Source organism: Brachyhypopomus gauderio, chromosome 5 (assembly GCF_052324685.1).
Source record: "Brachyhypopomus gauderio isolate BG-103 chromosome 5, BGAUD_0.2, whole genome shotgun sequence".
Classification (NCBI taxonomy): Eukaryota; Metazoa; Chordata; class Actinopteri; order Gymnotiformes; family Hypopomidae; genus Brachyhypopomus; species Brachyhypopomus gauderio.
Window position 1 is genome coordinate 18,188,878 of NC_135215.1, and position 27,041 is coordinate 18,215,918.

A 27,041-nucleotide genomic window follows, 5' to 3' on the forward strand; every position below is an offset into this window, starting at 1 on the left:
TTTTACTTTATGGTGTAAATGTACTGAATATGCAGAAATATCCTCAATATATGTGAATATTCGTGTATATGTGAGACCTCTGACAGACCTTCACAGCAGACTACAAACTACAGTAAACACTCATACACATGGTAATAGTGTTTTCCATTTGTCCCTTTAGTGTGTAGTCACATATATGAAAGGCTAATCATCTGATATGCATGTGTAGTGTTTAGATGAAAAAATATGGTTTTGGCAAGAGTTGCAAGAGTTTTGGTTGAAGTGTTCTTTTTCCAAAAATCTGAGATATTTTGTCTGTTATGTGTGTAACATTGGCTGCTGTGTGTTAAGTTTCGACAAAAGAGACAGTTTCAGAAATTGGGTGTCAGCATCTGCAAAAAACTGTAAAAATAAAAAATAAAAACATAAAGTTAATCAGCAGAGGGCAGCACGCTCCTTTTGAACAATACAATGAGCTTTTCAGATCATTTAATATTCTTTTTTACAAAATGAGGTTAAATGAATCTGTGTGTGTGTGTGTGTGTGTGTGTGTGTGTGTGTGTGTGTGTGTGTGTGTGTGTGTGTGTGCGTGCGTGCGTGCGTGCGTGCGTGCGTGTGTGTGTTATGATAATGACAGGGTGTTTGCTTACATAGGTCTCAACCGTGAGGTTCCCAGGTCATTGTAATTCACACTGTAAAAATAAACAAAGAGGTAACAACAAAACATAAATTTCCAAATGTACAGTTGCTGCTTACTTAATGCAAAACCTTTAAACGTGGTGAATTAAAGCACTGGGGTCCCTATCTGAGTCTGTGTGGGCTTCCTCTGGGGTCTCTGGTTTCCTCCCACAGTCCAAAAACATGGACGTTAGGTAAATTGTCTCTCCCTGACAAATTTTCCCTGAGTGTGAAACTGCCCAGTGGTAGATGGTGCTCTGTCACTAGGGTCTGTCCTCTCTCCCCTTCCTGCATCCCATAGAGTCCCCCAGGGGGTGTGGATTCCGTTAGAGGACGTTGTGTGTAACTGGCTGCCACGTCTGTGATTGGTCGTGTAAGACTTGTGCCTGTGTTAAAATTGTGAAGCGACATTGGGTATCTTACAGTAAAAGGTGCTATATAAATCGAACATTCATTCATTCATTAAGTTAAAAATAATGCTTGTGTAAAGTTTTGGATTGGAGATACTTTTAAACTCAAATCTAAAGATGTCCATTTCAATAACGTTATGTAGGTGTACATTAAATACTTTGCACTCTAGTTTTTAGATTTTTTTGTTTACTGACAAAGGAAAACTGTTAGAAAAGACTTTTACAGACTTTTAAAGCGACACTATATAGTGAAAAATGTTCAGACATTACGTAGCTACGCAGGTAGGCTTTTAAATTTAATTGCAGTAGTTTCTTGAGTGGCCAACAGGCGTCGCTATGGAGTGAGAAGTTTGTTTTCCTCTTCTCCGGACGCCCGGGGCCGGATTCATTCCCTGCCCCCGCTCTATGCGGAGTTCAAACCTCAGAGAGGGAAAACGACAAACACAACTCTACGATTTCCAGAGGAGCTGGTCTGCAGTCGGTGTTTTTCTAAATTTACTGTATACCAAGGGGATATATTTCACTTTCTTTCTCTAAACTACACTAGCTAATTAAGTTGTTTCGCAGCAAAGACTGAGGTTTAATCGCCTGGTGAATCAACTTGGACATATAATGGTGAGTGTTAATGGGTGAGTGGTAATCTAAAGACTAAACACTTGATGCAATATGTTGTTCATTCCGTCCGTGTCGTCCGGTATTTTTTAACGGGGCTTATTGTGAACTGAGCAATCTGTCGGTGGATTTGTAAATGAAGTCCTATCTCTCTTACTCTTTCACTAGCGATGATAGCTGGTGTATCACGCTAGGATGTCTTAGGTAAAGAATGAAGTGTGATTGTAGTGCCACAAATTCTTTGCAGTCGCGACTTTTACGGGACTGGTTGGCGGATATGAGGATGTATTGGCGTCGGTAGCGCGCAGTGATGAAGGTGAGTTTGCTCGTTCTGCACAGATACGCGCGGCCAAACGTCACTGTCTCGCGCTCCTGACGAGGTTATCGGTGCATTCCTGAATCTGTTCGTGCAGCGTGTAAAGTCCGTCAGTGCAGACTTTTAAGTATTTTTTAAAACTCTGTGACTGCAGATTTACAATTTCTGCATTGCCCTGGAGAAAGACATGTAGACTTAGCAAGAGGTCAGATATGCTCAGCCTCAGGTGGGCCGGGGAAGTTTTCCCAGTGATTACAAAATGGCAGCCCCGTTGCTGAAATTTGTAAACCAGAGAAGTGATTGAGGACAGGCTGGCCTGTTTAACTAAGTAAACAGAGCTCCAAGGACCAGCAGTCAATATGATAAAGGGGCACAATAAAAAGCACTAAAGCAAGGGGAGTGTTAGGGTCTCACGAGCAGTCCTGCCTTACCACGCACTAAGCCTTGTAATTAAGTGGTAATTAACCGTGCTTGATTCTGGGCCTCCAGGATGGGAGTTGTCAATTTTTTAATTAATTAAACCATTAATTAAACCAGTGTTGTAACCCTGCTGCTGGTGTAACCCCGCCGCTGGTGTAACCCCGCCGCTGGTGTAACCCTACCGCTGGTGTAACCCCGCCGCTGGTGTAACCCTACCACTGGTGTAACCCCGCCGCTGGTGTAACCCCGCCGCTGGTGTAACCCCGCTGCTGGTGTAACCCCGCTGCTGGTGTAACCCTACTGCTGGTGTAACCCCGCTGCTGGTGTAACCCTACTGCTGGTGTAACCCTGCTCCTTCTCCTCCACCAGCGCACTGGAGACCAGTTGAGTTTAGTTTTGCACTGCTCTGTTGTTGGAGCTACTTGGGTGGTTCACCGCGGCGACCGGCTACAGTTCTGCTGTCATGCTTTTAATGCCTAGGATCGAGGGACAAAAAGGGACAGCCAGAGAGTTCTCTTACCCCAGGAAGTCACCGTGGAAACTAGGGTTATTCCAGGACCCCTGACCTATCCAGACACTGTTTGTCACAATCAGAGTGAGCATTGTCATACATCAAAGAAATATAACAATGTTATCTTCATACTGCATCTCTTCTATCATGTGTAGATGATCACCACAGAGAATTACTTCCCTGATCTTTAGAAGTAACGTAAAAACCTGTTAACTTGACCGACAGTTGTGATGGATGTCTGATGGCAGTTGTGATGGATGTCTGATGGCAGTTGTGATGGATGTCTGATGGCAGTTGTGATGGATGTCTGATGGCAGTTGTAGGAAGAAAAAGAAGGTGAAGTCGAATGCATTTATATAGCATGTTTTTTACAACACGGGATATTTCCAAGCAGCTTGACAAATGTACGGGGTGCCTAATGAACCAGCGACAGGTGACAGTGGCAAGGAAAGACTCACTGGGCAGAACTAGGGGAGAAGCTTTGGGAGCACAAAGTCTCCAGGCAGCCCGTCCTCCTTGGGTGGCCCAGCTAATAAACCTCCCACACTTTATTACATTATGTTCAGTCCATGTAGGCACTCCAGTGTGGGTGTGGGAGTCTCAGCTAGTCCGCTGGGTGGAGGGCAAGCTGGAGTAGGAGCGGTGACTGGGTCTGGGTCTGAGTCTAGTTATACATTTTATTATCTCCTTTACGCAGATCTCATTTTTGTTAAGTGTACAGAGATTTAGATATTGGATTGAGAAACACTGCAGTGTTCCTTAAAATGACATTTTAATATTCAAAAAGAAGTCTGATTAATAAATAAATAAAATCACAAATGTTTTTTCCATAATAGGTTTCTAGAAATTACACAGCTAGATCTCTGTCTGTTGGCAGAGTGTTGGGTGAGATCCCAGTCACACGAAGACTAGGCTAGATTTCTTTACTCAGTGGAAGGTCCAGTTGATGAGTGATAACTGAAGGACCAGATCACAACTCTGGATGGATGTCTGTTAGCATGTGGGCTACACTGAATAGAGCCATGCTGGCTTTCAGAAAAGGACCAGGAGAATAAAGGGCCTGGTGTTTTGTAACACTAGTACAGGGCCTCTGTAGGTCTTTTGAGCAGAGTTTGTGGTTCATCACTGTCACCTAGTGGTAAATTCTGCCTTGTGGTAAATTAGGTCTGTAATTAAGCACAGTGGTTTGTTGTGTTTCACAAAAGCATTGACGTCAGAGCCCTTTGTCCAGTGGAAGAATCTAGTTTGAGTTGGACTGTTTTTGTAATGGCTTTATACTGAAACAGAGCTGGCTAAGCACTGTGAACACAATCATGGTGATAACTAACGTTCTTATCGTGATAACTAACGTCCTTATCGTGATAACTACCCTCCTTACCGTGATAGCTAACCTCCTTATCGTCTTTCTGAGTAAAGCCACTGAATTCATCAGCATAGCCTTGAGAACGAAATGAAAATGTCCGTCATCTGAGAGTTGCTGAGTGTTGCTTTGTCATTCAGGGTGGTGTGTGCTTCTCCCGCACACAGTGATGACTCTGCACTTTTTAAATTTACTACACTGATGGGAGCGTTTCGCTTCCTGCTGATGAGGAAGACGAGTATCGACATTTGGAGCTCACAAACATGGGAGTGACTTGCGTGATGTGTCAGGCGTCGGAGACCTGCAGCATATCCTGCAGTGTGTGAGGAGAGTGGAGAGCCCTGGGCCATTGCTGCAGACAGGACCACCATCATCATCATCAGCACTCTTCCTCGATCCCAGACCGATTCTCTTTCCTTCTTCTTCACTCTTCTTCTCTGAAAGTGTTCACTGTTACCTGCACACAGGTGTGCCAACCAGGACCTGTGTTGGTTTCAGTGACACAGCTGCTCATTCTGTCATTGTCTGAAATGACTAATACCTATACTGAGACTGTTGCTTATGTCATTTTACATAAATAGCATTGCATGAGAAATTAAATGCATCATCAAAGGTAATCATTGTTTAAAAGAATTCCACAGAGGCTCGCGTCTGCACGGATTAAGCAAACAATGAGAAACACCTCCTCTTAGTCAGCGGAGTGTCACGACACAGCCCAAATCTACATGAGCAAACTTCCTCAAGGGCAGAGACGTGCGGTGGAGAAGGAGAGATGGACCTGTAACCATGACACCGGTCCTGGGATCCTGATCTTGATCCTGATCCTCAGGCCTTCGCTAGCTCCCTATTCACCTGAGGCGGATTAGGAAATCCCAGGCTGGAATAGGATTAGACGGATTTGTCTCTCAGGACGTTATCACACACTTCTAGATCCTTTTATCCGTTTGTCATTATGACGACAGACGTTGGTGTTGGGGAATAACCCAGCCCATTCAGAGGGGCTTACGATGACTCCGTTTCCCCAAGGGAAGGCCGTTCAGACTCAGCACTTCTGGAGTTAATGGAAACAAGGGCTTGGCAGATTTGTACATGACTTCTCTCTCTGTTTCTCAAGAAGGCGGACTGCTGTGCGAAAGAAAGAGAAATCTGTGGGTACTTTGAGCAAGAACACACTCCTCCTGCCATCCTGGTGGTGTGTGTGTTTTGTTAGCATATGGAAGCAGATACATTTTGTTCCTAGGTTTCTGAACTCAGCGCACACCCTCACAGAGCATGCCCACCTCTGATTCTGCCAGAAACATTCATCTGATATCACACACAGGAAACAGGAACGGCTTCATTATGTCAAATGTGTGAAAGAAAGTCAGTCAAGATGTTATTTTATGTCTTACGTTTTGAACACTTGTACTGTACATGTGACACAGCACTTCAGTATGTTGGCGTATGGTTGCCTGGCAGCAGTGAGGAAGAGTTCTTATTGGCAGTCAGGTTTGATTGTTGGAAAGTGGGCGTGGTCACCTTCATCTCTCTCACTGTGGAGGTCCTAAAATAGTCTGACAAACATTGTTCCTAGCAGCCCTTACTGGAACATTTGGTTCTGGTACCATTGTGCGTTGGGTAGGACTGAAAATCCCAGTTGCATTTTGCAGCTGCATTGCCTTAGACTGCTCAAACCAGCAAGCAACGTGAGGGTGGGGTTGACGAGTGTGGGGGTGGGTTTGACGAGTGTGGGGGTGGGGTTAACAAACGTGGGGGTGGGGTTGATGAATGTGGGGGTGGGGTTGATGAGCATGGGGGTGGGGTTGGCGAGTGTAAGGGTGGGGTTGGCGAGCGTGAGGGTGGGGTTGGCGAGCGTGGGGGTGGGGTTGAGGAGCGTGGGGGTGGGGTTGCCATGCATGGGGGTGGGGTTGGTGAAAATGGAGGTGGGGTTGGCAAGCATGGGGGTGGGGTTGACGAACACGGGGATGGGGTTGACGAGCGTGGGGTGGGGTTGACAAGTGTTAGGGTGGTGTTGACGAGCGTGAGGGTGCAGGTGACGAACACGGGGGTGGGGTTGACATTTGGTCGACTTTGACTGTTTCTCATCTACCTGCAAGTGTTAGTTACCAACAGTAGGGACATCGATATCCTTCCCAAGGTCCCTTCCTGCATTTAATCTCCTCTTCACACAATCTCCATTGTGGTAACACAGGTTGTAATCCAAGCCCCCTCAGAGTTCGGGTGAGTCTCGCTCATACAAAGCCCACATTATGGGGAGCTCCCTCCTCCCTCACCAGGAGCTGTGTGCCCTCCTCCCTCACCAGGAGCTGTGTGCCCTCCTCCCTCACCAGGAGCTGTGTGCCCTCGGCACTGTGGGTCAGGAGTCAAACTTAGTGCTGCTTTTTATAGCCAACCAAGTGGCTACTTTCCAGCCTTTGACAATACAGCTCTGTGCATCTGAATCCTTATATGAACTGTAGGGACGGACTGTAACCTCTGATACTGTTGTTCGGTTACAGATATCACGGCATTTTATCCAGTATTTTCTATAAAAAATTATTTAACTACAGGGAAATTAATGTGGAAGGGAAGCAGTTAGGAAAATGAGGTTCTTCCCAGGTTTAAACTGCATCCGTGCAGTTCTGAAGAAGCCAAAATGAGTATGTAGTATGTAGATATTCTCTCGAATCTGGCTACATTTGCATTCATGACGTGTAGGAGACGCTTTTGTCCTTCCTAACAATTGTGAGTGAATACAGTTTGATCAGTTGAGGGTTAAAGGCTCAGGGCTCCAGTAGTGGATTAGAACTAGAGCAGACTCGGAGAAGTTCAAAGGATCAAAGGGTATCATTTGGTTTTAGGACAGGTCGGCATTCCATTGATATCTACATTTGAAGACTTGCAGGTTGGTTTCATTCCAGATGAGCACATGTGAGTTATCAAAACACAGCATCATCAGACGTCCCAGACGTCAAGTGCATTGTTCTGTTCTCTGTTCTCTCTGTAGTTTTCTTTGTAGTTCAGTCTTGCATGGCTGTGGGTGCAGGTGTCAGGAGGGTAGTAGTGATCTCTCCTTCACTACTTGAGTGCTCTCCTTTCAGGAGTGTCAGGAGGGCAGTAGTGATCTCTCCTTCACTACTTGAGTGCTCTCCTTTCAGGAGTGTCAGGAGGGCAGTAGTGATCTCTCCTTCACTACTTGAGTGCTCTCCTTTCAGGAGTGTCAGGAGGGCAGTAGTGATCTCTCCTTCACTACTTCAGTGCTCTCCTTTCAGGAGTGTCAGGAGGGCAGTAGTGATCTCTCCTTCACTACTTCAGTGCTCTCCTTTCAGGAGTGTCAGGAGGGCAGTAGTGATCTCTCCTTCACTACTTCAGTGCTCTCCTTTCACCTTTCTTGTCTGCGGCACTTCGGCACTTGTAAGGAACTTTGTGAGGATTTTTTTATTACCAGTAGTTTCCCTAAGACAGCTGTTTTGTGTTGGGGGGTGGGGTGTGTGTGTGGGTGTATGTGTTTGGGGGGGGGGGGGGGGGTCAGATCAAATTGAGGAAATTACTCTGCCTAGGGAAGTCGCACCTCTCTTTGGTCAGACAAGTACGTGGGAGCAGGCTTAGACTTGTCTATCATACCACACACACACACACACAGATATCACACAGACACACAACACATACATATCACACACACACATACATATCACACAGACACACACAACATACACTTCTCTGTTCTTAGTTTAGCATTTTTCATGTTCGTGTGCATCGTAGTACAACACATGAGGTGTTTGTTTTTATTAAGAACTTTGGTCTACTTCTCCTTAGTTAAATTTTTTTTATTACGTAATTATAGAAACACCAATATGATCTCCGGAGCTCTGCAATTAGTTCTAATTAGTTTCGTGGCTGCAGGTAGTTTCAAGCTGGCTGACTTTGAATAAATGCAAGTGAAGCTAATTGAGTACTGCAATAACAACACAACGAAGCAGCGTCAGATAAACAGTGGAACCGGCTACACTGGAATAAGCTGCGTTAGAATCTGCTATGCTGGTATCGGCTACGCTGGAATCAGCTACACTGGAATCAACTGCTCTGGAATCGGCTATGTTCTCTTTGTGATTTTAAAATGGCACCAGAATGCACTGTAGTGATGACTCATTGCATACCATCAACATCTGAGTCTGGCTGTGAGTGTCTGTGAGTCTGTGTGGGAGTCTGTCTGTGAGTGTCTGTGAGTCTGTCTGGGAAGGCTCCTGGGGGCTGCAGACAGGGCCTTTGTGAGAGCATTCATCAGGTCTGGGGCCTTCAGTAAGACTTTTAGAACATGTACCAGATGCAGTTGTGTGGCGGTCAGTTGTCCACAGTCATTCTGAAGGTGTGAATGATCCCTTTGGCACCTAGACTTGGTATCCTCACCATCACAGGGAGACAAAGTGATGTGGTCACATTGGCCCTGCGACTGTCTCTGTTTGCTTTGGTGCCTTTTGGACTTTTGGATATCTCTTAAAAGCTCTGTGTAGTATGATCATGTTGACTGTGAGCAGGTTGGTCAAGTTGGAGACTACCGGCGTCTGAGCGTCCAAGCTCTGTGTTTGGACAGACGCTGGATCTAAGAAACATCTGATGATTTGCTCCTTGGTTCTAAGCACTTGTGGGTTCACAAACCACCTGAAATGTAAATCATTAACCACTTTCCTAGGCCAGCCGGTGCTCCGCAGTGTAAACAAAGTTCCTCTTGCTAATCCCTCGTCCCGCAGTCCTGTCGCTGAACAAGGAGAACAGGTCCTGCCACAGCGCTGTGCAGGACGGCGTGTCTTCTTTCTCTGGCGGCAGAGAGAGGGAGATAAGGACATTGAGCTGCTGGTGCAGACAGGACGTGCAGCAGGGACTTTTCCCTCCCGGCGCCGGCAGGACTTCCGTGAGACGAGGGCAGAGAGCAGGGCAGCCAGGGGCCGAAGAGCCGTCTGCTACGGGGCAGGACCAACAGCAGGACCAACAGCAGGACCAACAGCAGGACCAACAGCAGGACCGCAGCTGGTGCAGCTGAGTACCAGGCACCAGGGAGCGAGGCGGAGAGCTGGAGAAATCACAGCTAACATGCCCCAGGAAGAGGCCGTCTCAGGTGACCTCACCCTCCCTGGATTCACGTTACTGCCTTTCAAATCAGTGTGAACAACTTAATGAATACAGTGTCTGATTTAGTGAGCACTCTTTTGAAGTTGTTGAATACTGTTATATTCCAAAATGTGGTTATGTTAAGGGAAGGGCAGCTAGATTCCTACAAAGTGAACATTCTCAGCCAAGTGCGAAATGTTTACCATGTTATATTTAGGTGTGACACAGTTACCTAAGTCTGGGTTTTTTTCCTGAGCCGAATGTCCAACCTGCAAAGCATATGGAGTTTCTGGAGGCGAACTCACTGCCACAGAAGAGAAAAGGAATTTGTGTTCAGAGGAGTTTAGGAGTTTTGCAAATCAAATGAATTTAGCTGGCTTGCAGTCGTCATGGGGGTGTTGTGGAGGTGTATTCCAGCTCGTTCCTCAGGTGGAGACCTTCATGGGGTTACTCTTGTGGGGGGAGGGGCTCACAGGTTTGCCACACTGGTCATTTCTGGGCTTTTAAATATTTTGTGTGGCAACACAGTGGCTCCATGAGGCAAACATGATAAGCCCAGAGTGCAGTTTTACTGGCTGTAATCTCATCTCCCCATTGTTTGTTTACTGGCTGTAATCTCATCTCCCCATTGCTTGTTTAGTGTCGAGGCGGGTACTATGAGAGTGGAGAGATGCTTGTGTGAGCACCTTTCAGGACAGTGTCTTTCAGGACAGTGTCTTTCCAGCCAGACCTCAGGAGTGCTGAAGAAGAAGCTTCTCGTAGACAGCGTCACCGAGCAGACTAGGCTCAGCTGACATGCAGTTCATCACCACTAGGAAACCATCGTGATTCCTGACATCTTTACAAAGATCAAGACGTAGCACAAGAATCGGCACTAGCAGATATTTGGACCATGAAACTCAGTAAACTCAGTGTAATCTTTCTCTCCTTAGCTGTCTTATTGAAAACTTGTGACACTGATATTAGTATTAATACACCTGTTAGCATAAATATTTACGTGTTCAGTAGCTTGAATGATAGTGTGATCATTATTGTTACATATGAAACAGAGTACTAGGAATGTAAGAGTCCAGCTGGTTCCTCAGGTTCCTCTGGTGTACTTATCCCAATGACCCGTAACACTGAGCTAAATGATTACCTGGACCGCAGCTGAGGGAATACCATTCCACGTATCTCCATCCTTAGCCTTAAAGAACGCAGCTCCCCACCTGACGATGGCCGAGCAGGAGGAAGATGCTTATCTTGGGTTGAACGGCACCAGCAAACAGAGCTGCTCAGACCTGTGGCGCTTTTGCCTGTGTTTACACACGGCAACCGAGCTCGAGAACAAAGAACTTCGTTGTGCGAAAGGCCAGAACTGCGTGCAGTATTAGTGCTGAGGGAAACGTTGATGTTCGAGTTAAACGGAGCAGCTGAAGGCAGTACTGACTGGTGAAGATGGGTGCAGTAACAGAGGACTGGTTGGGCATATCCTCTCTGTGGCCAGCCTGTGTTACCAAGTGTTTATTTAGTGTTTATTTTTTCGGTGTGATAAACAACCCTGGCTTGTGTTGACACCATTGTTGTTCACAAAATTATGTGTATGCAGAGTTTGGTGTTGATCGTTGACCTTTGCACATCTTCTCTAGATCTCCACCATCAGGAGGTGGAGAGTTCTGTGTTACATGGAGAATGCTAGAGCATCTACAGCATAGCATGTGCTTATAGGAGTGGAGTTACAGGACGTATTTAGGTCACTGCAAAGTCAAAACCAGTTTATGTCCTACAGCTCCTGTGCAGTGCTTCTCCCATTGAAATGTGCAACCAGACAGACAGACAGACAGACAGACAGACAGACAGACAGACAGACAGACAGATAGATAGATAGATAGATAGATAGATAGATAGATAGAATGACTAGGAAAAATGAACAAACACAACCTTTATTGATTCCTTGAGGAAATTGGAGATCAGCATTCCTTGCAACAGACAGACCATTGTGTTCATACTATAACGAAGTGGGAGTGTTTTCCATATTTTTAATTTTTCTCTCTGAATTCATACCTGGTACATTTCTGAAAGTCTTCACAGTCTTTTCAAGTACAGCATAACTTATAGACTTATAGTGCAAACAATGGCTGCTAAATGACAGAGGGGATCAAATCTTTGCTTAGCCAGCAGTACTTTGCACGTTTGTTTGTGTTTGTGAGCATGGGCCTGTGGTGGCTGTGAGCTGCAGTGTGGGTGGAGAAGGTGGTGTAAGGGTGTAGCCTCAGTGCTTCATTTGGGTAATGGAATACATGAAGCTGCTCCAGATTTCTCTTAGTCTCTCTCTCTCTCTCTCTCTCTCTCACACACACACACACCCATGACGTTTTCTTTGGCAGGGGCTGGTTTTCACTTCATGGCTAAAAGTAACAAGACCCCTCTTCTGTTCATGCTGATCCTGGTCCAGCCTTACTGTTCTACACTGCATTATGAGCACCCACACCCAGACTGTTCAGGCTAATCCTAAATCAGCACTGCTATTCTGTACTGCATTATGAGTAGCCACATCCAGGCTGATCCTGAATCAGCACTGTTGCTCTGACTGTATTATTAATTAACTGTATTGATAAAAGGTCTGTAGTGTTGAGTAATGGATTAGCAGATTTCTGGTCAACGTGTTTTTGTTGTATCAGTGTTTACTAAAGTGTTAGAGATGAAGGCACAACAAACCTGCTCACTGCACTCCGGCTGCACTAATTGCACCAAAATACTTGTGCTTGTCAGTTTTGATATCACAATGATGGTAAAGTATACATGACATCATAATGGTCTTAAAGTATAAATGACATCATAATGGTGTTAAAGTATAAATGACACTATAATGGTATTAAAGTATAAATTATATCATAATGGTATTAAGGTATAAATGACATCATAATATTGTGTAAGTAAGTGAAGATTAGTAGATTCCCACTGTTGTTTTGACTTGACGTGGAAGCAAATTGCGTTTCATAGCCATGTGATGTCAGCGTGGGGCACAGACACAACATGCAAACACATTTTCCACTTTGCCCTGGAAGCAGTTGCATCTCCCTGCTGGTGTTGCACCACTGTCAGACGGGATTCCCTCTGCACCACTGTGTTATACACCCTCTGTGTCTCACACGGGGCCTGTCCAATCAGAATGGCCCCTGTGTGCTGGCCCTGTGGCCATGGAGATAAATATCTGTATAAAAATTCTGGGGGCATTTGTGGGGAAGGGAGCCAACAGTAAAACAGCCATGGATACAGCAGGCTTTAGGCTCACATTCATGTGATTTATGCTCCTTCACCGAGAATGACACCCTGTGCTTTTCTTGTGAATTAGTGACTGTGAACTCATGAAAAGGCTGTCGTGTGTCAGCTCAGGGTGGGGGTTTCTCTGCTCATTAATTACCAGGGCAGGTTTCATAAGTCATTCAGAGGGCAGAACAACACTAATGTCTGTTCCCTCTGCTCTGTCTGTGGTGGTCATGTATGTGTGACTGTTGTCTTTGACAAGTTGGAGTTTGTTATAATACGTTATTGTAACTTCATGGAGGATGGAGGTTACCATTGGGACATTTCAAGCCTCAGAGAGTTGTGTGCTTGCATTACAGTGGACCTCATTATTGCTCAGATGCCATTTCATGTTTCTTGGTTTGAGTTTACTATGACCAATTGGTGACTTGTCGATAGTGAAAAGAATATTTTGTGTGTAACGAGTATCTTGAGATTTAGCAACCCATAATTATTAGCTTAGTACCTCTGCGCTGCTTTGGGAAAGTCGTTTTGTGTGTGTGTGTGCGCGTGTGTGCGTGTGTGTGTGTGTGTTTAGGTTGTTTACCGCCTCCCTGATTCAGACCAGCAGGAGTGTCCCGTGTCTGCATCACTGCTCCAGTTTTGGACAGGGATTCAGGCTGCGGCATCCGAGCTGAAAAACTCCCCAACACCTGAATGCAACACACTCAAACACACTGCAGTTGGTCAGCACCAGCAGAACAATGACCCTGGGTGGAGTCAGCAAATGACTGACACACCGCCATTTGCATTTCTTAGGTAACAAATTACAGTGGAGGTGGTGGCAGGTTAGAGAACCACAGTACCCCTTACCCCCCAGACACAGACACACACACACACACACACACACAGAAACACACATTTCCTGCAAGCAAGCTCAAACATTACAGCAAGGCGTCATTTTTCAGTGCCACTTTTATTCAGCACTCAATCACCACACAAGATCAAGCTGTCCAGAAGATCAAGGACGTCTTTCTAGGGCACTAACTATCAGAACCATGTGATAACAAGGCCAGCGTTTAGTCATATATGAAGCCAGACAAGTTATTCACCATGGTAGTATGCTTCAAGAGAATGTGGCTCTGCTGTCCTGCAGAGTGTCAGGTTGACCACAGGTCTTAACTTGCTGTGTGAAAGCATGATTGGAATTTTATGTCCTTTGTGTACCTATAAACTTCACCTGCTTCTCTCACTGTTTTAGCCAATGAGGTTTTGAGTTACACGTTTGCTAAAATAAACTCGCTTACCTGCTTGCTATCTGATACTTCCCCATGCCTGTGAGAAAATATCTTTATGCATAGATAATACAAGGTACATATAATGTGCACTAAAATGGTAGTCAATGTTTTACTACATAATTTCTGAATAATCTCTGAATAAAGCTCTACCTTTACTTTTAAATTTACCTTCATCTGTAGACTTTCTATGAAATGGTTAAAAAGAGTCCCAAAAACTTTAATCATAGAGGTGGAACTAGACATGACAGACACAAGAACCGATACTTCGGTGCCACGTCGATACCAAAATTCTGGTCAACAAAAAAAGGTCAACAAATTTACGTTGAAACAACGTTGAAACGCTCATTAGGTGTTGCAAAGCAAGACATTGAAAGAACGTCGAGGTATGAACGTTGATTCGTAACAATTCAACGGTCAATCAACTTGATCCATGACGTTGATTTAACGGTGAATAAACGTTGAATAATAAATAAATGTGTTTCCTTCTTATAGACACATGTTGCGTCCTTCGTCAAACGTAAGTTAGAATATTAGTTTTAAGCAAGCAAGTTGATCCTGTAACTAAGGAAGCTGCTACTGTACCTATGGGGGAATACCGGTTTCGCTAGGACGCTAGCTGTAACGACTTAGTTATTGTAATGTATTGTTTAATTAGCTTAGTTATTTTTATTTGACTACATTAAAATATGAATTTTATTTTTAAATGATAATAACTTATACAAAAATGTGGACAACTAAATGGTTTATTAAACGATTCTGTAAATCTAAAACTAAACAAAACATGTGAATGGATGGATGATTAGATGGAAAGGTAATAAAAGTTTGTATTTGTTTTTGGTTTGTTTGTTTGCCTTATATTATTAAGGTTTTCAGCTTTAAAAAACATTTAAGATAGAGGTCCTGTGCTGTGCAATTAATCTTTGAAGCTCTGCTGTCGTAACCTGACAAGGTGTTTGTGTGTGTGTTTGTGTGTGTGTGTGTGTGTGTATGTATGTGTGTGTGTTAGTTAGTGCAGGCAGTTGTCTAGCTTGTAAACCAAACCCTTGTTGGCTGAAGTAGTTAGCTATGATTTAACAACAGGATGCAACATTTTGCAGTCCTAGAAGATTTGTGGCCACCTTTTAAAAGGCTTTTTAACCCCCTCCCTAAAACCGAACAGCTCCAGGGTTTGTGGATATCAGACTCTGACTCTCCCCTACTGAATGTAAAGCAGTAGTTTGGGACCACAAGGTCAGTTTGAACATCATGGTGTAAATGCGTTTAGACTTTAGCACAGCCAAAACCTGAAATGAGTCAGATAATGATTAACACAAGTACATCTAAAATCATTCATCTTCTTTGACCGTATCCTCTCTTTCTCAGTGTACACTGCATAATTTGTCTTTTGGAACATTGTGGGTAGATTCCAATATGTGGTGTTTACACAACGCATTTGGATGTACTTGTTTTATTTGGGTATGATAGGAGAGTAATAATTTACACAGATTTAGAGTCGAAATTGTTTTTGATTCTGAGGTTAATATTGCATTAGAATTTCAATATTTAACATCTTAAAAATGTATCGATTGTAGTTATTTATCTCTAGTTATATACTATAGACAATAGCACTTTTTCTTGTCACATTCTGAAACCATTTGTATGCAGTGCTTGCTACCACTGAAATCGAACCTTAATAAAAAGTAAAAAAAATTAATAGGAAATCGATTAAATGTGCTAGTTTACATTTTGAGCTCTTTTACCCAAGATGGCACTGCTGAAGTACCATGCTAATACAGCTCAAGCAAATACCGCAGTATCCTGCAGGAGGAAACGCCCAGCCAGCCCCATGTACTAAATACATCCAACCTGATCTGTACTCAGTGCAACTCTGCAAATATCTGTAATGTAGATCATGTTAAATTGGGACATTGGGTAAATATACAGGGAATTGTAATTCTCTTGTAATATTTACATTTTGGGCGTTTAGCAGAGGATCTTATCCAGAGTGACTTACAAAGTGCTTTGCCATCTGTTCACAGAACGCATCCTAGATAGTAGTGTAGATAGGTCAGAATTCAATTACCCTCCAGTCAGACTATTACTAAACTAGCATTACTATTAGGAATCAATGCAATTACCTAGTATTGCAAATAAACACATTATCAAACCTAAACAACAGGAATTAAAACCAATATCTAGACGTGCAAATAAACATAGACATAAACATACTAGATAAAGAACAAGGACAATAGGTGTTATCTGCAGTGTTATTGGTCATATAAGTACATATAAGTATAACAAACAGATGAGTCTTCCATCTATGTTTGAGGACGTTTGAAACATGGCGTTTCAAGTCAAGCCATACTGGAGATTCGGTATGAATCAGGCTTTGACCAGTGACATCATGTAGGGAAGGGCTAGTCCATGTTGGGCTTTGTAGGCAAGCATCAAGGTTTTATTTCTGATACATGCTGCTACTGGAAGCCAGTGAAGAGAGCGTAGCAGTGGAGTCACATGTGAGAACTTGGGGAGATTGAAGACCAGTCATGCTACATCATTCTGGATCAGGTGTAGAGGTCTGATGACCCGTAGAGGAAGACCTGTAAGTAGGGAGTTGCAGTAGACCTGCTTTGAAATGAGGAAAGACTGCACAAGCACCTGGGTAGCTTCCTGTGAAAGAAAATATCATATTCTCTGTATGTTGCTGATAAATCTTTGCTTTATATTAAGTTGTAGTACAAGCAAGCTAGTTTGCTTATCAAAAGTGCAGATGAGCTATGATACTTTCGATTATTTCTTACTTTCTTGCTTTGATGCTTCATGTTATTTTCCCCAATAAGCAAAAGTAACTCCCACCTTTATGTAGAATCAGATGTCATCTCATTATTAGTGTGTATATTCCGCCTGTCTCCATCTGTGTGTAGATGGTACCATGTCCTGTAGTTCATGTGCAGAGGTCTTTCTACTGCATGAAATACATGCCGCAAATGATAATCACACACGGTCACCGCAGTCACACCAACCCCATCCTCCGAGCCACACCTGAATGACTTTGATACTTTAGTCAGCGCTGACACACTGTCCTCTCTTTGCCTGTTCTGTTAATGTGACGTAGCCTACTTCTAGAAGTTTCCCTCGCGAGTGGTTTCTGCTCGGTGAGCAGGTGCATGTACATGTTTCACTCCACCCAACAGTCACCGGCGGAGCAGCTGCCGTTGTCGGGGTGTATTCTTAATCATTGCACTGCGTAGGTGTGAATTCCCAGCTGCTTGGAGAGCCAGATCTCCGGGCACTGGGAGAGACGCGTGCCTGCTCATGAATAAAACCATGAGGTGTCTTTTTGATCTCAGCAGGCGAAGGTTTCTGCTCTGCTGCTCCTGCTCTGCCCGATGGTGCGCAGGACAGATCTGACTACAGCAGGGTGGAGCGTACAGCAGGGTGGAGCGTACAGCAGGGTGGAGAGTATACATGGAGACTGCAGTGGTATGAAATGCACTCGCATACAAACTCTGAGCCAACATAACCAGTGTTTCCAATCCTGAAATTACATCTATAATGCCGGTGTTGATAGAGTGATTACACCGAAACATAACCATGGCTCTTTTGAAGACTTTAGACAGCTAAATCTTGTGTTACACCTTGAGGATTACTGCTGCTCGATCTGCCCTTTAACCTGTACTGCAAATGAGACCCTGGACTGATCAGCTCTTGCTGAGACCAGATATCACTGATGGGTTTTCAGAGGCTGTTGTAGACCACAGGAACACGTGGGTGATGTCAAACTGAAGAGAGTGGACAAACTGCAAGCCAGCGGGTTTCTAAATGTTTGCGTAATGCTCCCGGGTTTGCTCCCTTTTAAGCATTATGCTTAATTATGTATTCATTAATTTATGCACATCATAATCATACAAGCAGTTCATTCTGGCTGTTGGATTTAGCATCCCAAGCGTGTATGTCCCTGTATACAACAGCCTACTCACTGCAGGTGCCTGAGCTGTTATTAACTGATGGAGACATGATGACCCAGGGCGGGCGGTTGTTTGGACTGGAGAGAACGAGGCAGCTCCAGCTCCTGGTGGAGTGGAGATCCACCTCTCTGGCTCCATGTGTCTATAGGGAACCATGGCAGGAGGGCAACACAGCACCTGCCTTTGGACTGAATCCGTCATGTTACTCCAAATCTGCTTAGCTGTCATCCAGAATGACACCAAATAGCTGAAGAGTTGCTCAAAACCGCATGTTATTTTACAGATTGTGTGTGTGTGTGTGTGTGTGTGTGTGTGTGTGTGTGTGTGTGTGTGTGTGTGTGTGAGAGAGAGAGAGAGATCTTCTAGCAAATTGGTGTCACCCCAACCAGAAACAGTTTCATTGTGTGTTGTTTCTTTTTATAATAGTTCGAAGGCGACTGGGTACATTTTCACTGCAGGCGAGAGAGGAACTTGCTAGACTAAAATCAACACATGCTCTTAATGAGCTTCCTGGGAAAGCTAAGATGAAGTGAAAAAGGAGAGAGAAACGAAGAGTTGGAGTTTTAACCGTGTGTAAAGGTTAGGGAGAAGGTCGGCCGTATGGCCAAACCAGCCTCCGCTCAGAGAGAGAGACACCTGTGCTCTCACCAGCGCTCAGTATTAACACCTCAACGCATCAATAAAGTCTAGGAGAACTCTCCTCAGAATCACCATCGGGTCTGTTTTTCTCCCAAGCCGTTTGTCCTGGGATTTTTCAGGATTTAGCTTTGTGTGGGAGTTTGACTCATTGTGGTTACGCAATGAACCCGCAAACTGGCGCCTGTGTATTACTCCTCATTTCCGAGATTTATATATTTTATTTTTGGACACCATTAACAGCAGCATTTGGAGGAATGTGGGAAAGTAAACTGTGGTAGACAGCTTTGATAAGTGTTTTATATGACAGTACAAGCTGGTGTAGGCAGACGTGGGGAATATTGGTCTGGTTCTGTTGTGTTTGCAGACCTTCACGGCAGAGGTGAATGTTGCACTTGCTGCTTACATAACTGGCAGCTGCTGATGCACTGATCAACTCCACCCACACTAGGGCACAGTTGACCTACTCTGTGCTAAAAGTATGTAGTGCATACTTAACGGTAGTGTTCTCACAATACAGAGTGCTTTAGTGATGCCAGTAAAGGTGAAGACCTCAGGGTTAGCTGCACTGCAATTTTGATGTGCACCATTTCTGTCAGTAATATGTGGTCAGTATGGACAATACAGTTATCTTTGACATTTCTAAATGACGAAACATGATCAAAGTGTTGTTACACTCCTGCTTCAGGTCAGTTTTCTAGAAAGTTCTCATGTGCTTCTCTGTCTTCTGTCAATCTTAGACCTGCCAGAAGAGTGACTCAATCCTGTAACCAATGGCAACGGTTCAAGCTTTGCCCTTGACCCGAGACCCCAGCAAGAGCATCAGCGCCCTTTACCCTCCATCCTCTCTGGCGTCAGCCGGCTGCATTATGGGTAGTGTAGGCAGCCTGATCGAAAAGCCAGACATCTCACCCACTAAAAGCAACAGAGCAGTTCCACAGGTAGCAGAGCGGCATGGCGGAGGCCCGCTGAGGAAGGGCTTAAACCAGCGAGAGCTGCTCAACTACCTCAACATCACCAAGAAGGAGTCCAAAGCAGGCAAGCGCTTCATCTCAGGAGCCTCCTCCATCAAAAGGGAGCATTCCAGGGAGGAGGAGAGTGTCTGCACCAAGGTCTACCACAGAGATGGCAAGGAAGTGGATGTGAGCAAAAACTCCCTCCCGATCGGTGGGAAGTTTGACAAGGTATGAATAAAGGGTGGAGGAAAGGTGTAGTCGCCCAGGACAGAGCTTCTTCCGAGCTCCACCCTGCAATAGTGCTGCTCCAGCACAGGGTGGGCACACTTTGGTAGTCAGATCAGGGTTGGTAAAAGTGTGTTAGGGTCCTTCACTAATGATGTTTCTGTCTGGTTTGGTCTTGTTTTCACACAGCAGTGTCTACCAATGTTTTTACAGTAATTTCACACTTTAGTGAACATGCACACCAAAGGCAGATAACACACGAACACGCAGTGCAGGTCAAAGACAAATCAGATGTGTTCAGCTTAACCAGGGGTGTGTTCTCCTGTGTGTGTAAGACTGGCCTTCAGGGAACACCTCACTCCCAGGGTTTGTTTCTTTATAAGTAGTGTATAAAAGTGAGTAAATGCAGAAGCTGATGGACCTACTCATGTTCTCCTCCGTAGCATCGCCTCCGGCCGTCCGCCTTCAAGCCCGTGACGCCTAAGATCTTCAGTTCCATGCAGAACCTTTATGCTTCCAAGTCCGAGGATCTGACTAACAGCACACACCAATCTGGCGGCAAACCAGCGAGCAAATCACTCTCAACCTCTTCTTCCTCCTCTTCTCCCTCGCGAGCACGCACTAGCGCTAACAAAGGCGTCCTGGCCCCACCCCGCGGCCCAAGCCAGGAAGAGGAGACGACCTCAGACTCGGGACACAACTCCATGAGCAGCCTGCCACCCTACAGACCTCCCTTCCGCCCACACCTGAGCCAGATCAGTGCCTCTATGGGCCACATCGACCACATCGGCTCCCTGGACCGGACGTCCGTGGCTCCCAGGGGAGGGGTTTCCGTGGGCAAGGGAGGGGTGTCGTGTCGTAACGTGTCCGCCCTCGGCCGGGCGTCGGGCTACGGGGACACCCTGTCTCGATACGAGCTGTCCCGCTCTGTGGAGGAGGTGATTGGGGAGCTGGAGGAGAGGCTCCAGGAGAAGGAGCATGAGCTCCGGCAGATGAGGAGGAACCTGGACGAGAGCGAGGACGCAGTCGCACAGGTCTGCACTCACCGTGCACACGAGCAGTTATCACACTCACATCACCGTGCACACGAGCAGTTATCACACTCACATCACCGTGCACACAAGCAGTTATCACACTCACACCATCGTGCACACGAGCAGTTATCACACTCACATCACCGTGCACACGAGCAGTTATCACACTCACATCACCGTGCACACAAGCAGTTATCACACTCACACCATCGTGCACACGAGCAGTTATCACACTCACATCACCGTGCACACGAGCAGTTATCACACTCACATCACCGTGCACACAAGCAGTTATCACACTCACACCATCGTGCACACGAGCAGTTATCACACTCACATCACCGTGCACACGAGCAGTTATCACACTCACATCACCGTGCACACAAGCAGTTATCACACTCACATCACCGTGCACACAAGCAGTTATCACACTCACATCACCGTGCACACATGCAGTTATCACACTCACACCACCGTGCACACGAGCCGTTATCACACTCACATCACCGTGCACACAAGCAGTTATCACACTCACACCATCGTGCACACGAGCAGTTATCACACTCGCATCACCGTGCACACGAGCAGTTATCACACTCACATCACCGTGCACACATGCAGTTATCACACTCACACCACCGTGCACACGAGCCGTTATCACACTCACATCACCGTGCACACGAGCCGTTATCAGCCTTTTAGAAGTGTGTATACAACCAGTTACAGCCTCTTCTAGATATACTTGCTGTATACTACAGCTGGTTACAGCGTCCTAAACATCTGTACAACATCTGTTTCTCCTTCGTAACAGCCCTATAACTGCTAAGACAACAATAAATCTGAATATTAGTCATCTGTATGTAGATTAAATGCTGGTGTCCACATAAAACACACATTACTGTTAAAGATTTGCTCTTGCTGTCACATCATTAAAGGCAGAGATTGACTGAGATCAGCCAGTTAGGTGTTGCATGAAAGTGTCAGACTGCACCACACAGTCAGTATCACACATCACTCTATAATTTCCCAATGCTTGTGTATGTGGTGCACACATGTGTACGTGTGCATGCGTGTGTGTGTGTGTGTGTGTGTGTGTGTGTGTGTGTCAGGTGTTTGAGGGGAAGCAGCGTCTGTGGGAGAAGGAGGTGTGTGAGCTGAAGCAGCTCTACGCCACCAGACTGCGTCACGCCTCCCAGCAGTCCCAGCAGTCCCAGCGTTCCCAGCGTACGCTGCAGCTGCAGCTGTTCAAGGCCCAGCAGGAGCGCGGCCGGCTGCAGGACGAGCTCCGGGTCTTGCGCCTCGAGTGCCAGGGCCTGCAGAGCCGAGCAAGCCCCGCCCAGGGCCACAAGCTCCACCCACAGCTCGAGGAGACCCAATGGGAGGTGCGCTCTGGGGTGGGGCTGTATTGATAAACAGGAAATGCAAGGGATTTGGCTGAATTGAATGATTTTTTGTGTCATATGGCTTATTTTTTCACGAACTTAAGAAATAATGAATCCAGAAAGCATGGTTCTGTTCATTTAGACTAGGGCTGCACGATTAATCGTATTTTTATCGTTATCGCGATGTGAAGTTTCACGATAAACACATCGAAAGAGCCACGATAACTCCTTGAATAACAGCAAATAACGGTTTTTTGGGCTACTTTTGAGTTGGGCTACTGCGGAAGTTACAAGTCAACACTAAGAATCGATCGCGATATAATACTTAATTTGTCTCCAGTTCACACTCGCAGATTTTGTGCGGAAAACTTTTGTAGGACCTGGCAACCCTGGAGTGGGGTGAACACGCTCATCAGACACGCGATTTGGTTTAAGCCTGGTCGTGCACCTCTCGAATTTTGTAAGTTCGCGCGCGCCGCGTCTCGGCGCAATGAGAACAGTCATGTTTGCAGGGTTCATACACCTATACAAGGTGGAATTCAAGCACTTGTACGTCACTTTCAAGGTCCATTTCAATAATTCCCAGCACGTTATTGAATTAAATATTTATACATATACTCTAAATGATTCGAAATAATTCGCTTTTTTATCACATTATTTAATGTTATTATTTATTTAAAGTTCGCGCGCGCCGCGTCTCGGCGCAATGAGAACAGTCATGTTTGCAGGGTTCATACACCAATACAAGGTGGAATTCAAGCACTTGTACGTCACTTTCAAGGTCCATTTCAATAATTCCCAGCACGTTATTGAATTAAATATTTATACATATACTCTAAATGATTCGAAATAATTCGCTTTTTTATCACATTATTTAATGTTATTATTTATTTAAAGTTCGCGCGCGCCGCGTCTCGGCGCAATGAGAACAGTCATGTTTGCAGGGTTCATACACCTATAGCTACAAGGTGGAATTCAAGCACTTGTACGTCACTTTCGAGGTCCATTTCAATAATTCCCAGCACGTTATTGAATTAAATATTTATACTCTAAATGATTCGAAATAATTCGCTTTTTTATCACATTATTTAATGGATATTTATTTTCTTCACGTTCTCTCATGTTTCGTCCTAGAATTACAAGAGGCTCGTATTTGTTAACGTAATACAAGAGAATTGTTCAGTCAGACAGATATTTGTTGTGAAACGAAGTAGTTTCAAGCCTTTTCAAATACTTTAGCCTAAATTCCAGCACTTTTCAAACCTGAAACACAAAGCAACATTAAAATTGGTCAGGTAAATTTCATTCCCCTGTATTTGAGGGGTGTTTTTTTATACTACTAGGCCTACACATCGTTTCGGACAACACTGCAAAGAATGTGACACGGCAAGATTAAACGCTTCCGCCGTTCGCGGAGAACGAGGTGTGCGGAGTCGCTCACTCGTGAAACTATAAACCTAGATTGAATCTATTGTTGAATAAACCTGCAAAATATTTGGAATTATTCTGGATTCATTACACAGTAAAAAACAAAACAAATTAACGTGCTGCTGTTCAGAGAGACACTACATTTCTGTATTTTAATCTTAATTTATCGTGGTTCACATCGATATCGGGATATCCAACAACGTTATCGCACATCGCAATTCTAGTCCATATCGTGCACCCCTAATTTAGACCCATGTTTGCACTGCATCATCGTTCTGCAACCGCAAAATGAGACTGCACTAATGCACACACCAGATTAGCAAAGACACAGAGGGCATTAAGTTATGTTAGACAACAGATGGGGGGAGCATGTGGTCCTATCCCAGAACCCATCAGGCTCAGGCAGGTTAAATGGGGTTCAGAATTACACAGGTTCAGGTGTGGCTCCTGTGTGTAGTAAGGTCTGTGTGTAGTAAAGACTGTAGTAAGTCTGTGTGTAGTAAAGACTAGAAAGTCTGTGTGTAGTAAGGTCTGTGTAGTAAGGTCTGTGTGCAGTAAAGACTAGTGAGGTTTATGTGCAGTAAAGAGTGTAGTGAGGTCTGTAGTAAAGACTGTAGTGAGGTTTATGTGTAGTGAAGAGTGTAGTGAGGTTTATGTGCAGTAAAGAGTGTAGTGAGGTCTGTAGTAAAGACTGTAGTGAGGTTTATGTGTAGTGAAGAGTGTAGTGAGGTTTATGTGCAGTAAAGAGTAGTGAGGTCTGTGTGCAGTAAAGACTAGTGAGGTTTATGTGCAGTAAAGAGTAGTGAGGTCTGTGTGCAGTAAAGACTGTAGTGAGGTCTGTGTGCAGTAAAGAGTATAGTGAGGTGCGTGTGCAGTAAAGACTAGTGAGGTCTGTGTGCAGTAAAGACTGTAGTGAGGTCTGTGTGCAGTAAAGACTGTAGTAAGGTCTGTGGTGCACTGGCGCCTCACATGCTCATGTCGTGTGCTGCAGGTGTGTCAGAAGGCAGGTGAGATCTCCCTCCTGAAGCAGCAGTTACGAGACTCTCAGGCAGAGGTGGCCCAGAAGCTGGGTGAGATCTTCCTGCTGAAGACACAGCTGCGCGAGACGCGGGCGGAGGTGCGTGCCAAGGACAGCCAGATCGACATGCTCCAGATGGCACTGCAGGCCGTACGCCACAAGGGCGGCGATCCACCCGGTCCTGAAGACGCCCGGGCCGGGGACGAGACGCCCGGCTCCACGGAGGAGCGGCTCCGGGCCGAGCTGCTCCTGGAGAGGCGGCAGAACGAGGCGCAGGCCACGGCCTTCGAAGCGGAGCGCGGCACCTGGCAGGTGCAGAAGGAGAAGGTGCTCCGCTATCAGAGGGAGCTGCAGGCCAGCTACCTGGAGATGTACCACAAGAATGAGAGTCTGGAGAGAGAACTGCGCCAGCTCAGAGGAGGCGGGGCTGAACCGGGTGTGACAGGGGGCGGAGAACAGGGCGGAGCTACAGAGGAGAAAAACGCTTTCCGCAGCCTTCCTTGGATCGAAAGGACCGGGCCTTCAGAAATCTGAATGTCTACAGACGTCTGAGACTCTAAATGAGGAGAATGATCAAAGGAGTGGTGACTCACGGAGATGGTTAACCAAGACCATCACACGTGATGATGCATTTACATTTGAATCAGTATGTTACATTTTGTCTCGATTTTTAAACCAAAATGCATTGAGTCACTGAGATTATTTAAGAATGTGTTCCAGATGGATTTAAAGGGATGTTACTTTGATAAGATTCATTTTGTTTAGTTGAATTTTTCTGAAAACTTCCATTCATAAAGATCAGCTAGAAAACAATGCTGTATTGGTTATGCTTCCATTACCTAAGAAACGCTACATAAACACCATACAGAACATGAGTTACACTGGAGAAGGCATAAACGAACCCCTCGGTCCAAGAGCAGGTGTCCATTCTTCTTCTTCTAATTCATGTCCTGCTGATTGGCTGTTTGTTTTAAACAATTGCACCACCATACTGACTTTGTCATGCTCGTCTAGAGGAAGCCAGCAAGGCACGGGAAGTTAAGGGCTCCTTCACGGCGTTTTCCCCCCCGAGACGGCATGACACGCTCTAATGGAACAGCTGCGTAAATCGTTTGTCTTCCCCATGAGAGGGAGAAAGCACTGCTAACAGCTGCAGACATGTCACTCACTCACATCAAAGTGCTTGTTTTCTTAAGCCAGACCTTATTAAGAGATTTGGAAAGTTTCCCATTCAACCTTAACACAATTCACACTTAACACTCCCCTGCCATCGGCTTTAAATACAATCCGATGGGGGAAAAAAAGGTAAATATCATCTTCAAAAAAGGCAAACCTAGACTTTTCCCCCTGCTCATGTGAGTCACGTCATGTCCCTCGTCCAGCCTGACAGATGGTTGCTCGTCTTTGAACCCTCCAGCCGTCTCATTACCACGGTATTGTGCGGACCAGAGGACCACAGCTCATCAGGTATTACCTGTGTAGTGGACCGGTCCCAACTCAGCAGTGATGGGGGCGTGGCAGCGGCAGAGCTGTTAAAGGTCCATCAGGCACAACAATCTTGTAAGAGGGACCTGTGGAACCGGTGGGTGGGAGTAGTCTACCACTTAGATTCAAAAACGGACCAATCATGGATCAGTGAGTAGGGCTAACAAACAACATGGCCACCGATGGGACCGTTCAGAGTGCCATCAGACCACGGCTGATCTGTGCCAAATGCCAAAGGCTCCCTGGCAGATTTGTAACGGTATCGTGATGGGTTACCATGACGCACAGAAGTGCTGAAATAAGGCTGAACCTGAAGACATTACCACTGTTACTGGATGTTCCTTAAGCAAACAATGCTGATATGGTAATAACTACTGGAGTCAATCTGGGTTTATGTGCTGACTGTATAAACTACTGTATATAGCTGTCGAGTCGTATAGAGTACACCTTGGCATAAATCTCTAAAATTGCCTGACTGATTTTCTTTTATGTAATAAAGTTAAATATTTGTTTTCCAGCTTTTCCTTCCCTAATTTGTAATAGTCTCACTTGTACATGTATGTACACACACAAGTCTGCAAACCTGCACATTCTTCTGTGGAGAACTTTGTTCTTGGATGACGACATGAGGCCAGTGTTCAGAACAAAGCTGTTTATCCTCCTTTCTGCTTCTTGGCATGACCTCCCACTTCTCACACCTTTGTGAATTGGACAACACAGCTTCCTCGCAAGGCACTTAACTAACTTCAACATTTCCATTCACTCTTGGGTTTTGAGGTAGTGTTAGAGCTATGCGGCTGTGTAGTGTTGAGAAGGGTCCTTCACCGACAGCTCGTCTGTGCATTCCTGTCATTACTCCCTGGAGTCCAGCCATCTGAGTCATGCCCAACCAGAGCTTAACTCACTGTAGAATGCAGGGTCAGAGGTCATCTAACTCTAGCCAGTGTAGCAATACGGCTGTACAACAGGAGAAACAGGCGCTTCCATAGCAACGATGAATAGAGGAGTAGCGGGTGGAGGTGCCTGACCATCTGAA

General features: G+C 45.3%; 1 protein-coding gene across 5 annotated transcripts; it reads left to right on the plus strand.

The window, feature by feature from the left end:
• Positions 1–1,434: 1,434 nt before the first annotated feature.
• n4bp3 (NEDD4 binding protein 3) lies at positions 1,435–26,519 on the plus strand. Of its 5 annotated transcripts, none has more exons than XM_077006176.1 (6): positions 1,435–1,682; positions 1,927–1,995; positions 19,218–19,661; positions 20,102–20,692; positions 21,802–22,074; positions 24,494–26,519. In XM_077006176.1, the coding sequence occupies exons 3-6, from the start codon at positions 19,251–19,253 to the stop codon at positions 25,052–25,054; spliced, it is 1,836 nt and encodes a 611-aa protein (XP_076862291.1). In that variant the 5' UTR covers positions 1,435–1,682; positions 1,927–1,995; positions 19,218–19,250; the 3' UTR covers positions 25,055–26,519. The 5 variants fall into 5 exon arrangements, with proteins under 5 accessions (XP_076862291.1, XP_076862289.1, XP_076862288.1 ...); XM_077006174.1 differs by lacking the exon at positions 1,927–1,995 and adding an exon at positions 17,224–17,356; XM_077006173.1 differs by lacking the exon at positions 1,927–1,995 and adding an exon at positions 9,014–9,378 and having other exon boundaries at positions 1,436–1,682.
• The last annotated feature ends 522 nt before the right edge of the window (positions 26,520–27,041 follow it).